The sequence below is a fragment of the Eretmochelys imbricata genome, chromosome 1, assembly GCF_965152235.1.
Source record: "Eretmochelys imbricata isolate rEreImb1 chromosome 1, rEreImb1.hap1, whole genome shotgun sequence".
In the NCBI taxonomy this organism is placed as follows: Eukaryota; Metazoa; Chordata; order Testudines; family Cheloniidae; genus Eretmochelys; species Eretmochelys imbricata.
The window spans coordinates 309,278,808-309,295,424 of NC_135572.1; the positions used below are offsets into that span (position 1 = coordinate 309,278,808).

General features: G+C 41.2%; 1 protein-coding gene across 1 annotated transcript in view; it reads right to left on the reverse strand.

Annotated features, from left to right (window-relative positions):
* DOCK4 (dedicator of cytokinesis 4) overlaps positions 1-16,617 on the reverse strand; it is a 412,253-nt gene that overhangs the window by 31,569 nt on the left and 364,067 nt on the right. Inside the window, exons 36-39 of the mRNA XM_077807794.1 lie at positions 13,331-13,424; positions 5,527-5,675; positions 4,142-4,228; positions 1,159-1,263 (exon numbers count right to left, since the gene is read on the reverse strand). Of these exons, the coding sequence (XP_077663920.1) occupies positions 1,159-1,263; positions 4,142-4,228; positions 5,527-5,675; positions 13,331-13,424 (435 nt within the window). The remainder of the gene's footprint in view (positions 1-1,158; positions 1,264-4,141; positions 4,229-5,526; positions 5,676-13,330; positions 13,425-16,617) is intronic.

Below are 16,617 nucleotides of genomic sequence, written 5' to 3' on the forward strand. Positions count from 1 at the left end.
CCACTTGCCTTAAAAAAATTGAGGCAGATATAAATAGTAAGTCCTGAAGCGTGCTTGCAAAGCCAACAGAGAGTAAAACTGTTCTCTGTACTTTAGCAGTGTTATTTGTAATTAACTCACAGGGAAAAGCATATTAAAAAAGGCAGAGACAAATTTATAGATCAGTAACAACTGAATATCTATCGTGCAGTGATTTTTTAAGTAAGATTTATTCTACCAATTGACAAATCTTGCCAATTTTCCAAATCTTAAATTCTTTATAACCTAAGATTTTAAAATAGATTTGTGAAGATGGCTTGAACCAAGTAGTAATAATATACCCACGAGATGTGTTTTGTGTCACCTCTTTTAAGGGGAAGGAGTTTCATACTATACCTACTAAAAGCAAGACTATGATTTTCCCTACCAGCCTGCACAGGCCAATAAGTCCCCCTTGCAGGCTACCAAGATCACTGCTCTGTTTGAGTGTGTGAGCGGGGGAGTACAGAGGAGCAGACTCCATGAGATTGATGCTGTGGAGAGTGGAAGGAGTCTTTGCTGTGTCTCAAAGGTGCCAATCAGCACAACTGGATCAACAAAAGGGGAAAACTAGTCAAAGGCACCCAAGTTCCATTTTCAAGAGTGACTCAGGCACTTGGGAGCCTAAATCTCATTAAAAGTCAAGAGGACAAGTGAGACATAGGTAGCTTTGAAAAAGTTATCCCTAGTCTGTACTTGGTAAAGGGGTGGTGTTGATTACTTTCCCTAATTGCCCCTTTGCTCAGTAGACCCTTGCCCCCACCCCCAAACACACACCAACAGGTTTCTGGGAAGTCACTAATAAAAGCAAAATGGGAGTAAGGTTCTTGAGGAAGCGTTGCTCCCCTAGTAGCCCATAGCCGAGGTCTGATCTCCCATTTGTATACCGAGACTCACCTGGAGCTCAAGATATGTATGGTTTTGGAGGAGCTGTTGTCCATTCTGTGGGAACAAACATCTCACTCCCCTAAAAGAATATTAGGAGGCTACCCCATTTAGACAAAACACCTGGAGTTTTCCATCTCCTACAAAGGAAGAACTGGCATAAGACATAATCAAGTTCTCAAGTAGGGGAAGAAAAGATGAATGAAAGCATGACTGATAGAATTAGTGCATTAACTTGATTTTGAATTTACTCACTCTCAAGAAAAATGGAAACTTTTTCCCATAAAATCCAACTCTGAAAAACTCTGGCTCCAAACGTTGTTGATCCATGATTTTATCATACAAAGAGGCTTCCATCATCTGAATAAGATTGAGAAGAAGAAATATATGTTTTATACTTAAAGCTTTTACAGAGAAGTGGCTGCTCAGTGCCCCAAGGTATTAGAATTACATTGCAGTTCTAATCAGCAATAAGGAGAACTAGATGACTCTTTTACAGTGGATTGAAAGCTTCCAAGAATTTTTATGCAGTTATTTTCACTTAGGAAGAACAGATATTACCTTTTGCTTTTGTTTGTTTGTTTGTTTTGGGGTGAGAAATCACAACACACAAATCTCTTAGAATAATAAAGATGTGCATGTTTTTCTTCTTTAATCTTCCTAATTTACCATCTCCATTCTTATTACATACACACACCCACACACAGACGCACACCACCACACCCATACACACCCAATTTGAAACATAATCCCAAGTATTCTGCTGATTACTCAAGTATCTAGCTATAACAAGGGCATTTTCATGAGCACAGGGCATTAAGGTTTGGGATTTTCAAAGAATCCTGCCCAAGGGAGTTAGGAGTCTAAATCTAATTTAATATCAATAGAAGCTGAGTACCTAAACTTCCTTGGGCTCCTTTGAAAATTCCAGTCTAGAAAATGTATAAAAATCCTTTCTTTGACCAATATACACAGTTGTTGTTTCACTCAAAATATTGGCACAAAGTGACTTGGTTTCAAAGTTTCCTATTTGTCTTGATGTGATTCAAGAGACAGGTTCTCCGTCAATATTTTACAAATAGTGATAAAAAGAAAAGGATCAACATTAGGCAGTTATTGATATAATTTTGTTAATTTGCTAATATTGAAGACTTTGGAGAGAAATGTAATCAGAAGTAATATTAATTGCCACCCTACTTAAATTACATGAAGAAACCTCATTTTTATACAAAGTCAGATTAACATCAACAGTGTATATGTACCGGATGACTATTTAGCATTTCAGTCTTTCAGATACTCACAACAGAGATATGTCAAGAACCAATGAAATAGGCAAGACTAGGGATCTAGGTTTGTCATGATGGGAAAAAGTGTGGTAGATAGCATAATCTTCCCATTATTTGTGACTTTTCTTGTGTGCCTGTGACTCACCCCGCAGTGGTGGCTCCTGTCCCACAGGGCTGGACCTGGCAGCCCATTCTAGGTGTTTTGACATGGCGTGCGGGGTTGTAGCACTGGTCAGGTTTGGCCCAGCTGTCCCTCTGTCATGAATCGGGTAGGAGGAGGTGGAGGGGCCAAACTTCAGTGAGTGGCATTGGGACCTGGTGCATGGGGGTGCAGTGCTTTTCAGGTTTGGCTGCCCCTCCATTGTAATGTGGTGCTCCATCCCGGTGACCTCTCTATTCTTCCTCTGGCCCCAGCCTATCTTCCACATTGGGCCAGGATTAGGTTGTGATGTCTGGACGGAGGGGCGCTGTTACGAACGGTCAGTGCCCAGCCCAACTGTCAAAGTGAGGAGGAGGAGGAGGAGGAGGAGATGTTTTATTGAAAATCATGGAGCAGTCACAGTAAATTTAGTGACCTGTGACTTTTACTAAATTTACTGTGTCTGCTCTATGATGTTTGATAAAAAATGCTGTGAAAAGGCATTACTAAGGGCAAAATTTTTATGGTAGTACTCAGTTTGCTGCTTCTTATGTGTTTGGCCCTATCTGTCCAATAGAGCAAACTAAACATTAAATATGCTTTTGAGTTCCTAAAAAAACCTTTTAGTGGAACAGGAAGCTTCTAATAGGAGAGAGGACAAAACCCTCATTTAGGTTCTGAACTGTTAAATTGTCATTTTAAAAAAAATATCATGGTTCTCAGAAAAATATTTATACAGAACTAATGATCGATTGCTTGGCTTTTCAAGCAATTAGCATAATGAAGGTGGGCGGCTGCTCATAACAGAGCGATTGGGTATAGTGTTAGCTAGAAATATGAATACAACAAAAGTACAGCTTTGTACTCACTCGTGTGTTAAAAATGTTTTGGGTGGCTGCCCAAAATGGAAGCATTTAAAATCTATCCATTTACTTTTATTCTGAAAATATCCCAGAATACTTTATACATATATATCAGGTGTGTCCAATCAGTGGCTCTTTTAAGTTAAAATGTGGCTCGTGGAGCACCCTCATGTCCCCACCATTCTCCACCTACCAGACTGGGGGGAGAAGGGGCTCAAGGCTTCTGCCCTGAGGCAGGGTGGTAGGGCTAGGGGCTTCTGACAGAAAGAACTGGGGCCTGCTGAGCATTGGGGAACCACAATTTAAAGGTTCAGGCCCTCCCAACAGCTTGAGTCAGGCCCCCTTCATACCCTCAGGAATCCTTAGAACTCCCAGGTGTTAGCTCCACGGGGAGAGGCAGCAGCAAAAGCAGCAGCTCTCCTTGCAGCTCCCAGCTGTTTACCGCTGCCATTCCCCATTACCTCAGCTCCCAGCTTGCCGGCTCCAGCAGCTGTCGCACAGGGAGAGGGAGGCACCATGTGACTGAGCAGAGCCAGCAAACCCCGGAAAAAAATGGGTGTGTGTGAACCCATGTGCCCCCCCCCCCCCCCATACATCGCCTCTGGCTTCTGCCTAGCTGGAAAGGGGGTCTAGGGGCTTCAGCTCTATGGGAAGCACCTGCCAGGGCTCAGGGCTTTAGCTCCACTTCTGCTGAAGCCCCAAGCCCCGGCAGGTACGCCCCAGCTCTCGAACTTCTGGAGATTGTCCAGAAGTCAGTCAGAGGGTCGGTAAGTTTGGCCACCGGTGATATATACATTATAGCGAACAAATAAGAATCAAAGGTAAGGATTGCATACTAGTCGTATTAGGCTTACAAGGCCAAACTTAATAGGCTAAGAATCATTTTGTTTAACTCTAATCAAAAGGAAGCTCCTTATTCTGAATGACCAAAATGCACCCCGGTACATTACCCTCATCTTGCTGAGATTTCTGTAGTCATAATAGCTCTCGTACTGCTCTGCAATCTTCCTGCATAAGATGATGCCATTCTCCCAACACTGTAGACAAACAGGTTATAGAAATATAGAGAGGAATCATGCTTTGTGGCAATTTCAAATAGCTTTCCAAGTATCTTCTATTATTGATACAATTTCCCAGTAGCTAACAAATATAAGGCAGACAACACCTGTTGTGTGACAATTCACAATATGTTATTAAAGCGCCTTCTTTGTAGGTGACTGAACTGCACTCCCAGTTACTGAACATACTTGAACATAATACCCACTGTCTGCAGTATCTTGATAAGGGCAAAACTCCTTAACTAAACTTCTGGACTCTTTGAGGCATCAAACCGTATATTTCCAGAGTTAGCAGATAAAAGGAGTCATTTGAGATAAGACACACTGTGCACTGCAGAAGGTGGAGATCACTAATGAAGTGATACCCATCTCCTCCAGCACGGCACATGGGATTTATTCGACTGGTTATATGTTCCTATATAAAATGTATTTTACTTATAGAAGAGTAGAAAAATTAGGAAAAATATTCCTTCCTTGATTTTTTTTGGGGTAAGGGGAGGAACAATCTGGTTGAAAACAAGTTTTCAATTTCACAAGCTCAGAGTATCCTTAACTTGTTTGACTCATTGCTAACCAGCATTCAACATTAGTTTTAATTCTACTACTTACAAAAATTTACGCGGATATTACACCAGTTACAAAAAATTACAGTGTACCTGTGTATCAATGATTGAGGAGAGAGATTTAAGTAAAAAATTAAGCAGAGAGTATAATTTTAAACCAGATAATATTGGCGGCCAATATTTGTGCCAGTCTTCACACCAATAAGCAATGGTTTCTGTCTAACTTGGGATAAGATTTCTGAATACTGGCTCTATGCTATGGTCACCATTAAAACTTACCAACAGCAGCCTCTGAATATTATCATTAGTATTACTGCTGCTGCAGTTGCTATTCAAGGGAGCCAGCATGGTTCTGTAGATGGAGGACAGGCCTAAAAGTCAGGAAACCTGGGTTTTATTCCCAACTCAGTCACTGACTTGTGTGAATTCAGCATGCTTCTGTCCTTATGTGGCTCAGTTTCCCCATCTGTAAAATGGGGAAAACACCATCTTTTGTAAAGTTCTCTGAGGCTTCCAGTTGAACAGCACTATGCAAGTCCTAATCAACAGTATTTCAGACACCACGTGTGGTAATTTATGGCAAATGCTAACTTTTAAATGGCAGTCACGTACATGGCAGTCACTGGATATAAGAAATAAACACTGGAAAACTGGAGGTGATTTTACAATCCTACTACCCACTCATGATAAAAATCGATAATTAAACCCACTTACCTTTCCCCGGTCAAAGTTCTGGATGATTGTAAGGTGAAGATACTCTTTGCGCTGCCACTCTGTTTGCATGGGATAGTTTAGAAATTCTCTCAATGGCCGGTCAGACCATTCTAATAGCTCATCGTACAGCAATAGTGTGTAGCCAGCCTCTGTCAGACAAGTTACAAAGTGTTATATGTAAACATGAAAAATATAAAATACCTCAAAAGCCATGTTATTTAAACCACTATCTACCATAATATTCTCAAAAAGTTATACCTCTGCATAGAACAACTACTTTACCTAAACCATCATAGGGGGCGCTAGTAGCACAAGGTTGCTCTACACTTCCCACGATAATATGCTGTTTTCAGTTGCTAATAACTTTGCCATACTTTAATTGCTCAGGATGAAATTTCCTATGCTGGGTGTCTACCTCAGGCTGAATATTTTTGTAAGTTTTAGCAAAAATGGCCCAGCCATTACTGAGAATGAGATTAGGGGAAAATATGATGTTTTGCCCATGTTAAAAAAGTTCTTACAACTGTTTTGCTGAGAAGCTCTAGGTCTGCTATGCTTTGGAGTACGGACTTGAAATTTGGCAGAGGGATGGGCCTTTGTGTCAGATATGTGCCTTTTGCCATCCCCATAAAAAATGACCAAATTATAAGACACTGAAAGCTCTCAGATGCTCAGTAGAGACATGTTAGAGTGTAGCACCTAATTTCTCCAAAGATGCTATCTACACTGGGCATGTTCGCTGCAAAGGCTGAGCAGGACTATCCTTGCAATTGCTAATCCTGGCTGCTTCCAGGCACCTGGACGGAGAGCAGGGAGACTGCCTCTCCTGTTCTCTCAGTGTTCCCTCAGCAGCATGGAGAAGGAGGAGGAACAAACTGATTAGAATGCAGAGGGGTGAGGAGCTGAGCCTGGGGGCAGAAAGAGTAGAGGGAAAAGACTGGGTCAAGGAGACGGGGAAGGGGAAGACTAGGAGCCAGGAAAGGGGGAGAGAAAGGATAGTGGCTGTACAAGAAGACAGACTGGGAGCTGGGCGAGGGGGAGAAACAGGAGAGGAACTGGGACTGGGAGCCAGTTTGGGGGAAGGGGTATGTAAAAGATTGGAAAACGAGAGGAGGGGCAGAAACTGGCAATGTCTAGACAAGGAAACTAGGACTGGAAGGTGGTGGTGAGGTCACTGGCATGAAGAGCTGGGGTAAGAAACCAGAACTTGTAGAGGAGCAGGCTGAAGGGTACAAGACAGAAGGGATCAGGGCTGGGAGGAATGAGGGCAGAAGGATCTATGCCCACTAGAGCACACTTCCCTAGAGCCTGCAATGAAACCCAAGATTCAACATTCCCCTGGTGTCAAAAATATCAGTGAAACCCTCTGGCACAATGTCTCATTCCCCTCTACTGCTGGTCCACATAGCAGTAATAAGTTGTCCTCCTCTATCAGCAAAAAGAACAAGAAGTACTTGTGGCATCTTCGAGAGTAACAAATTTATTTGAGCATAAGCTTTCGTGGGCTAAAACCCACCTTGTTTTAGTTAGTCTCTAAGGTGCCACAAGTACACCCTGTCCTTTTTGCTGATACAGACTAACACGGCTACCACTCTGAAACCTGTCATCCTCTATCAGTTACTCTGTTAGCTTCAGTTGCAAGAACTGAGATGTAGATCTAAAGGTTCTAACCCAGCAGATGATCCTCATAGTGGAATCTGTTTTTTTGGTTTGCTTTTTTAAAAACCTAGGAAATTACACACACACACACACACACAAAATTGTGTTAAAAGAACATTATTAAGGTTGCAAAGTCAAAGCTCAAAAGTTAGGATATGCTAGAATTAAGGTTGCCTGTGCAATCTTCAATTGGCCCTCCTGTATGTATGCATTAGGATACAGTCTTTAATTACATGATCACATACTATTTTTTTCCTCTGCCTAGTTCAGTGCACATGATGGGCCATGTTATGGGAATGCATAAGGGTTGTGAAGTGTAGGAAACTGTTGTCTGTGGGACCCCTGTTTCATTTGTTGTGGATTTGGAAGGTGTGTAGTGACTGAAGCACAGGCAACCTTAGTTCTGGCATTTCTTAACTTCTGAGTGCTTGTCTTTGCAACTTAAAAATGTTATTTTAATATAATTTTTGCATGTAATTTTATATTTAAGATGTCCAATATACTTATTTATAATTGTATTTAAAACTAATTGCTATAAGATTGATACAGCTTGACTTCTTTATTCCTAATGAACTACTCAATCTATATATGCACTACAAAGAAAACTTCTTAGTGTTCCTTTCCTTTTCAATTTCCACCATGGAATGACTTAGCTTTGGAAGATTTCTGTAGTACAAATCTGCATTAGTGAGTTCTTGGACAAATTGTATTATATGTAAGTAACTTATTAACACCACTGGCAGACGTGTGTATAAATTCCCCATGCCCCAAAAGAAAGCAAACAAAGGGGCTGATTTATTATATGGAAAAATCTATCTGAAGAGGTTCAAAGGGTTAAACACTTCCACGAGTAATGGAAACTGAAAGGTTATCTCATTCCAGTTTTGAGGTCTCTGAAGGGGACACACAAGGAACTAGAACATTACATGTTCTACCCACAAGGGGATTAAACGCATAGCCATGACTGGAAACTGTGGAAGGAAAGATTTATGCTAGATATTAGATTTTAAAAGGCCTTTTCTCACAAAGAATTATTAGAATGTGAACCAGACTTGTAAATCATATTGTGAAGACAGATAAAATAAATGAAAATAAGAGAAAGCTGCCTTCATCCCTGGAACAAAACTATACAACTAGATGAAATAAAAGTGTAACACACTGGAGAGCTGGTAAGAGAGTGAACTTTACTTCCTGTCCCCAGGCAACTGACAAGGGTCAAGGTTAAACTAACCTTTTGATGTGTGTTCTTTTCACCGAACATCAATATGTAAACCAAGGGGATGGACCAAATGAATCTTTGCTTTTCAATGTAAGGACTGTGTCAATTCTTTGTCACGGACTGAGGCCAGTCGTTCCTTAATCACGTAGTACTAAATAAGACTGACTGAGTGACATGGCAAAGAAAGAAAGATCTATAGAAAAATGAAAAACTGCCATGGAGGCATTATTTTGAGCAAAATATTGCTTAAAAGAAGAAATGAATAGTTTAAAAACATGAAAAAAATCAGCACAATCAGTGCTTAGACTATATTGGACATACGTATAGAAACTAGTGAGTTAAGGATCCATTGACATGCCTTGCTCAGTGGGTTATTAAAACCTGTTATGTAAGAACCTAAAAGCCACAGTTGTGTCACAAAAATCATGTCTGTGGCAACCATATATCTCTAGTTGGTAATTATGCCCAAATTATACGAGAAGGTCCCTGAAGTTATACAGCAAGGTCACCAAAAACTCTCCTCAATACAACCTCTCAGTCCTCTGACACATTAAATATATAGAGGCCAGACAGGTATGGTGGAATTAAAGAAATCCTCTCTCCTTTGTACCTTTGGAAGTCCATGCTTCATGTACCCTGTTCACAACTCCACCTTGCCCAACTGGTCTCCTAATGACTTTTTAATGTACTACAGGTTTTGGTATTGAACACTCATAATTACAATGTGCAAGTTACTGAAGAAAAGCTGGAGTTTTTTTGGTTGAGTGGATGCCAGCTGGATTGAGGCCTCTAGTACACAAGGTGATCAGTTTGGGATTTTGCAAACCCAAAGTATTTTAATACAGGGGAGGTGATTGATCTCCTATTTCCTTCTTCATTTTGGACAGAGGCTAATGTGACATTAAATTCGGAGTGAGGCAACTGAAAAAACAGATACCTACCTGGAACTGTTCTTCGTGGTGTGATGTAGATGTGTATTCTACTTAGGTGTGTGCATGCCCAGCATATTGGAGCTGGAGACCTTTGCCTAACAGTACCAGTAGGGGCAGTGCTCACGCCTTGTGGCCATAGCCCAGCCCCTAGCATTATAAGGGGGCACCACACCAATGCCCTCCGTTTCTTCACATCCAACTTCAGATGTATAGACTCAGATGCAGAGGGGACCAAGGGTCAGTCGCGGAATACACATTGGCATCACAGAATAACAGTTACAGATAGGTAACTTTTTTTTTTAATAGATGCAGCAATGTACTCTACTAAGGTGACTCGCAAGCAAGACTAAGAGGAGGTGGGACTAAGTCTGCAGGACTGCCTTCCCAAATGTGCCATTTGATCTGGATGCAGCAATGATGGCATAGTAGTTTGTAGAAGTATGCACAGAAGACCAAGTTGCAGCCCTGCAAATGTCCAACATAGGAATTTCACTTAGAAATGCCATGGACGTCGCCTGGGCTCTTGTGGAATGGGCTCACACCTCTTGAGGCAGCATAGCTCAAGCTACTTTGCATGTTGTCATGACACAGGAAGTTATCCACCTGAAGACTGTCTGTGAAGAGACCACTTGACCCTCCATTTGGTCTGCACAGGAAACAAACAAACGAGATGAGGAATGGAAAGATTTGGTCCTCTCCAGATGAAAAGCTAATCACCACCTGACATCCAGTATGTGAAGACATTTTTCCTCTGGGGTTGAATGCAGCTTGGGAAAGAACACTGGTGAATATATAGGTCTGGTTCAAGTAAAACTGGGAAACTACTTTGGATAAAAACTTAGGGTGCAGCTGCAGGGTTACTTTGATTTTAGAAGAGCCTGAACGGAGACCCCTTCGAGAGCCAAACAGATGGCATTTCTTATTTCTCTCATGGCAAACTGGCTGATCATTGAAATACTCCAAACTGCAAAGGCGGACTGCAGGACACTGGCTTCAGGGACCATTCATGATTCTGGGAGAAATTTTGTCTGAGGTGATCCGCCAGGTGATTCTGTATCCCAGGGAAGTGATTGGCTGTGGAGGTAACATCTTCCCCAATGCAAAACTGCCATAGCCTAATTGCCTCCTGATACAGCATGTTGGAGTGTTCTCCCCCCTCAGCTGTTCACATAATTCATTGCACTGGTATTGTTGGTGAGGATGAGTGCCACTGAGCCCCTGATGTGATCCTGAAAGGTCTGGCAGGGATTGTAGATGGCTTGAAGCTCCAGGACATTGATATGCAGAGAAGCTTCTCGTTCCGACCACAGACCTTGAACTTTCAGCAATCCCAGATGTGCTCCCCAACCTATTAAGGGGGCATTGGTGACTACAGTCTTGGTCAGTGGGAACTGAGCAAAAGGAATGCCCTGGGACACATTATCTTGAATCATTTACCACCATAAGGAGTCCAGGATTGGTGGACAAGCCTGTCCAAGGGATGATGAATCGGATGATAGACCAACTTCAGTCACTTCTGAAGAGGATGAACGTGTAGTCTGGCATATTGGACTAGCTGTGGATCTGCAACCATATGGCCTAGGCTGTGTTTAAGGTTTGAGACTGGAGCTCCAGATATAGGTGGGGAATTGCCTGGAATTGGTCAGTTGGCAGAAATGCTCTTGAGCTCATAGAGTCTAGCAGGGCCCCAATGAACTCAATTCTTCAAGTTGGAACCAACCTTAATTTCCCACTTTTTAGGATGAGACCTAGATGATCAGCTAAAGGTAGTGTGAAATGAACATGAAAGAGGACTTCCTCTTTGGACCTGCCCTCAATAACCAGTGGTTGAGGTACAGGAAGATATGAATTCCCCTCTTCCTGAGGTATGCTGTTACAATCATACACTTGGTAAAAACGCAGGGAGTGCAAGACAGGCCGAAAGGCAGCATGATGTATTGGTTGAGGAACCTCCTGAAGCTTGGCAGGATTGCTATGTATGTGTCCTGAAGGTCCAGGGCAGAAAACTAGTTGTTGTGATTTAAGACGGGGAGGATAGCTAATAGGATTACCCTACAGAATCTCATGTATCTGATGTATTTATTGAGATTGCAAAGGTTGAAGACATGTCTCATCCCTCCCTTGGGCTTGGAGATCATGAAATATTGGGAGTCTCTTGCCACTTGAGTCCTTTTTATGAACTATTTACCAGTGCTTCATCTGCCTTTAATGTGTCCTTCACTGAGACCCAACAAGCCCCTCATGTGAGGATCGCTGTTGGGGAATGGCCCCCGACAATGGGCAATGCTTGAACCCCAGTGAGGTCACTGCACAGGGCACCTAATGCCCGTACTATACTAACACTAAACTTAACCTAAGATACTCCTAACTACTATACACAAAAAAAAATTAATCAGAAAACAGACTGAAAGCATGAGGTAAAAACACCACACAGAACTTCAGCTCTAATCAAGGATGGTGAGATGGAACTGAGGAGATCATGGGGAGGGGTTTGAGCTGCAGAGCATGAGCATGGTCCCTACAGGTACTGCTAGGCAAATTTCTTTGGCTCTGGAGTGCTGGGTGTGCCCACATTTAAGTAGAATACACAGCTGCATCTACTTGAAAGAAGAATATTTTGTTACCCACTCCAGTAACTTTACAGAATCTACTTGTCCAACAATGATAAATACTACTGTTGTGCATCCAATGTCGTATGTACAACAATGGATAAATATATTATCTTTTGTGTCTACTGAACATAGTTAACAACACTGACATTTAAATGACAATATCAGGCTTCAGAGTTAATTCCCTATTCAGATGAATTGAAGCAGTTCAGACTGCTTGAAACAATGGCTCTATGAGATGCATGAAGACTCTAACAGACATAACGGCACTGGCTACATTCCTTCACATTTTTAAGGGTATTGTTGAAACCATAAGGGTGAAAAGATTTTTTTTTTTTTTTTAAACAGAAGTTTAGATTTTGGAATGTAATTATGTAGTGGCTTTAAGAAAATAACAGGTCACTGAAGTGACCACATAACTACACTATGAACCAGCACCTAATATCTATTTCCTGGGTACAATTCTATGGCCTGTGATGTATGAACTGGAGGTCAGACTAGATCTAATGGTCCCTTCTGGCCTTAAAATCTATAAATGAATGAATGGTGCCAAACAGTGGGAAATACACCACTTGGAGAAAATCCAAACTCTCTCTCTCTGTTTTACAATCAGTTTAAATGTGTTAAGAATACAAAATGTCCCCATTTTTTCTTATCTGCATGGAATCACAGCAGTGCATGGAATACAGCTGGAAATACATGTCCTAGTTGTATTGGCTCAAAGAACTTCATCTGAACAGGAAAGAAAATTTTGGTATTTCCACTCTTCATTCATGACAGAAACATGTGAAGGCTCAGAGCACAAACACATGTGATTTGACCAGCTCAACCCTTCACACTCTTTTTGAACGATTAAACAGAAAGAATGAAAAATCAGGAGTTGCCTCATTTAACTCCAAGCCAGTTTTGTGAATCAATATGGGCTAAACTGTGACTAAAGACACAATCTGGTGTGGGTTGTAAGCCACATCAACCCAGGAGTAATGCCAAGAGGCACTGTGACTCAGAGAGAGACAGGTTAATCACAATTCTGTCTTTCAATCCTATTGTTCCTGGGTGGGAGAGAGTAATAAATTCATTGTTGTCTTATACCAGCAGTAAATTACTGTCCACCCCACGTAGCACAGCTACTCTGGGCAGCAAGTAGGGGAAGTGGATGAAATAGAGCCAAGGCTCTGCATATTCGCTGCCCACCTGCTTTGGGGACAGTAAGCTGGCAAGTAGCCCCTCCTGTTTTACTTGCCTGAATCTGAGATCCGGGTGACCCGCAAAGGGGTTAAAGGAGGTGTTTTATTGCCTATGACCTCACTATGACCGTGAAAGGGCATAAGTCACAATGTAACTCTAAATATTTTTTTTCCTAGGTTGCATGTACTAACAATTACCTGTGAAGTTTTGTGCTTTCAGATGCAGGTCATATAGCTTATGGATGTAGCGAATATACATCTCCTCCTTATTCAGTTCAGTCTTATAAAAATTCTGCAATAAAAAATGATATAGGTGGTTAAACAAAATGTTTCTGAGAATGTAAAATGGTAGAATAAATAGTTAAAATCGGTGTTGGAAGTAATTGTTAAGTGTACAGAACATACACATCAAACCTAATGTTGCAGAAACGCATGCAAATTTCAAGAAGTTGCATGTTTACAAGGGCAAACTATAAAGGTCAGTACATGTAGTCCCTTATAAATAGGCCTCTTACATTTTGTTGAGAACAATCATATCCAGAATATTTTTAAAATTATTCTCCTGCACAAGAGTCAGAATCCGCTAGAACTAAAATCCCATAATGTTTTATCTATTTGACGCATTTTACTCAAAAATACCGATTCAGCTATCTAAAAAATACATCTGTACTTCTATCACGCCCCACTGAAGCCATTTAACGTCTCATTGAAAGCTCTACATTGATTTAAAAAATTGAAAGCCCTCTGGCTTTTGTATTCATATTTTAACAAAACATCTACACTACTGTATGTCTACCCTTCACTGTGTGATAGCACAATGCCAGGATGACTTTGGCAGGATTGCAAAGAACTATTCAAGTGTAAAAACCAAAATAACCCTGAAAGAAAATGTGATTTCTTCAGCTCTGGCTTATGCTCACAAAACTGGTAACTGATGCATGACTATTGCATACCACGTCTTAAATATAAAAAAAAGTTCTATTTTGAACCTATGTCGAAGGATGTGGAATCAGGTTTTCACAGTTACTGGGGATTTTTAGATGTGTCACTGTTAGTGATTGATGTGGGTGTCACGTAAATAAAGTCCTGCATGCAGTTTTGAAACTTTAGTCCATGATGTTCAATATTTAATTCTGTTCATCGGAGTAGTACAGGCCCTAAATCAGGTATTCCAAGGCCAGCAATAGGAGAATGGTGTCTTACGCCATACACCGTAAACGCTGTCATCTTGAAGATAGAATTGCAGAGCATGCACATACAGGTCCCAGCATGCAACGCTTAATTTTGTAACTGGTCTGCTCAGATCAAGATATCACTACAGGCTACAACCTTGATGCTGCAGGATGCCCCTGCACATTCAAGATTGTGATTGGTTCCACGTTATCATGCATCTCTTCTGGGCTCTCGGCAAGTTGCCAATGAGCCCCTCTGTTGGAATAAACTGCGAATGTTCTTGTTCTAGACCACAGATTCCCAAACTGTGGGTTACAATCACTAAAGTGAGGAAGGTAGGAAGGAGCACTGTGAACGAATCTCAGAGAAAGTTGTTGTAGGAAGTCAGAGAAAAAATGTAAAATGTTACAAAAATAAGTGTATATTTTTTAACTGATAAAAATGGAGACACAACACGAGCTCTGCAATTGCATGTCCCTTCAAGGCCACCATATTACTATAATCTGAGAAGCACAGCTAGCAGGGCAGCAGCTGCTGGAGCATCTGCTAAAATACAAAAAAGGCAAAGTATTAAAGCTGTACTCGTATGTGTGCCTGGAATGTAAAACAGCACCAGGCCCATTAAAAAATGTTATTAGGACACCAATGAAGTGCAAGTATCCATGCATACAGATCACGACAAGACGTGGCACTGAACTGTAATACCAGACTGGCTCTACTTGTTAAGGACTAAGAGCTCTGTTGCTCCTCACGCACCTGTATTGCATAAGTTACTCAGGTCTTTGTTGAAGCTCATTTCTGACTGGAGATAGAACATTCTGTGGAATGGACAGTGGCAAGTCGCTCCATTAACAGCTCAGAAAATAAAAAGAATGTGTGCAAATACAATGAGAAATATGCGACATGTTTTTTCATCAAATCATTCTAAGCCATAATGTGCAGTCTAAGAAGAGTCTAACACCTTCAAAGAGGGTAATATTTAGCAATTAGACAGCCATTAATAGGGACTTTTTTCCAGAGAAAACTAGGCAGCTTGAAAAATTCAACACCACTTTTTCGAAGCAGCAATATCAACAAAAATGTCCTTTTTCAGGTAGTATCTCTATGAATCACATGATGAGTAAAGCACAGACCCTTGCAAAAAATCTTATAATTCCCTGCACAGTAGATATGGTTTCAAAATTCATAGGGCCTGTATCACCTACCAAACTGAAAACAGTACTTTTGTCAAATAAAACTGGTTTTTGTCCCATATTAGTGACGTGGTTCAGGATGTCTGAAAACAAGTCCTTTAAAAAAATCAGCACTTAGCGATTCAACTTGATGAGTCAATCAGCGTGTCTGGTGTGACATAGCTCTTAGGGTTCATCAGACATGACCGATAATTCTGCTGAAGACAACTTGCTGTGCTGTAAAGCTGTGACAGTGTGCACTACAGGAGAATGTTAATTCGAGACACTTTAGGAAACAGTCCAAAATTGCCACATTCAGTGGGAATGGTGTATTACAATCTACATGGATAATATCAAGTCAGTGAGCTTTAAGAATAGTAAGTAGTCTGGTCCCATAAAACGAAAACACTGCACTTAATGATGCATGGCTTTACAATTTTGCATATCAGTCACATTCTTTCTGCTAAGAAAATGTTTGAAAAAAATACCTAATCCTTCATGAAGCTGAAGGAGGAAGAAGCTTCACTGAAGGCCATACAGTAAATTCTTGACTTTTTGTATTGCTCTGTGGTGGACATGAATTTATTTCACCAGCAACTCCTCTTCCAAGCTGAAGTGGGATGGCTCTCATGCAGCTGAGTGACAATTTGACTTTTCAGATTAAGAGCAGAAGCGCAGGCTTCCCTCAGCAATCTTCAGACATTCATCTTGTGTAGCATGTTAGCCTATTGTGCTGACATCTCAGGGCACTTAAGCAAGCTGAAACCTTCTCTGTGGTTGGAATATAACTATTCTGCACATGAGGGTGGGAACATTCATCAGAAACTTGGAAATTGGCCTTCCTGGGCACAAAAAAGAAACTTGTAGCTGTTTCCTTGTTTCACCATTCACAAATAGAAAGGGGCAGCTGTTCAAGAATCATCAGCATCTTAGAGAACTTCAAATCCAGGTGACCCTTGGGGGGATGGGGAGGGGAAATAAGTGGATTACTAACTCCTTCATCCAAGATACAATTGACATGGCAGCACTGATTGTGCCAATGCAAGGCAAAATGACAGACCTTTCCTGTGACAAGATGCTGCAATGGACTTTCTCTAGGCAGGAACTCAGAAGATTCTGGATGTTTCTTTGGAGGTGTAG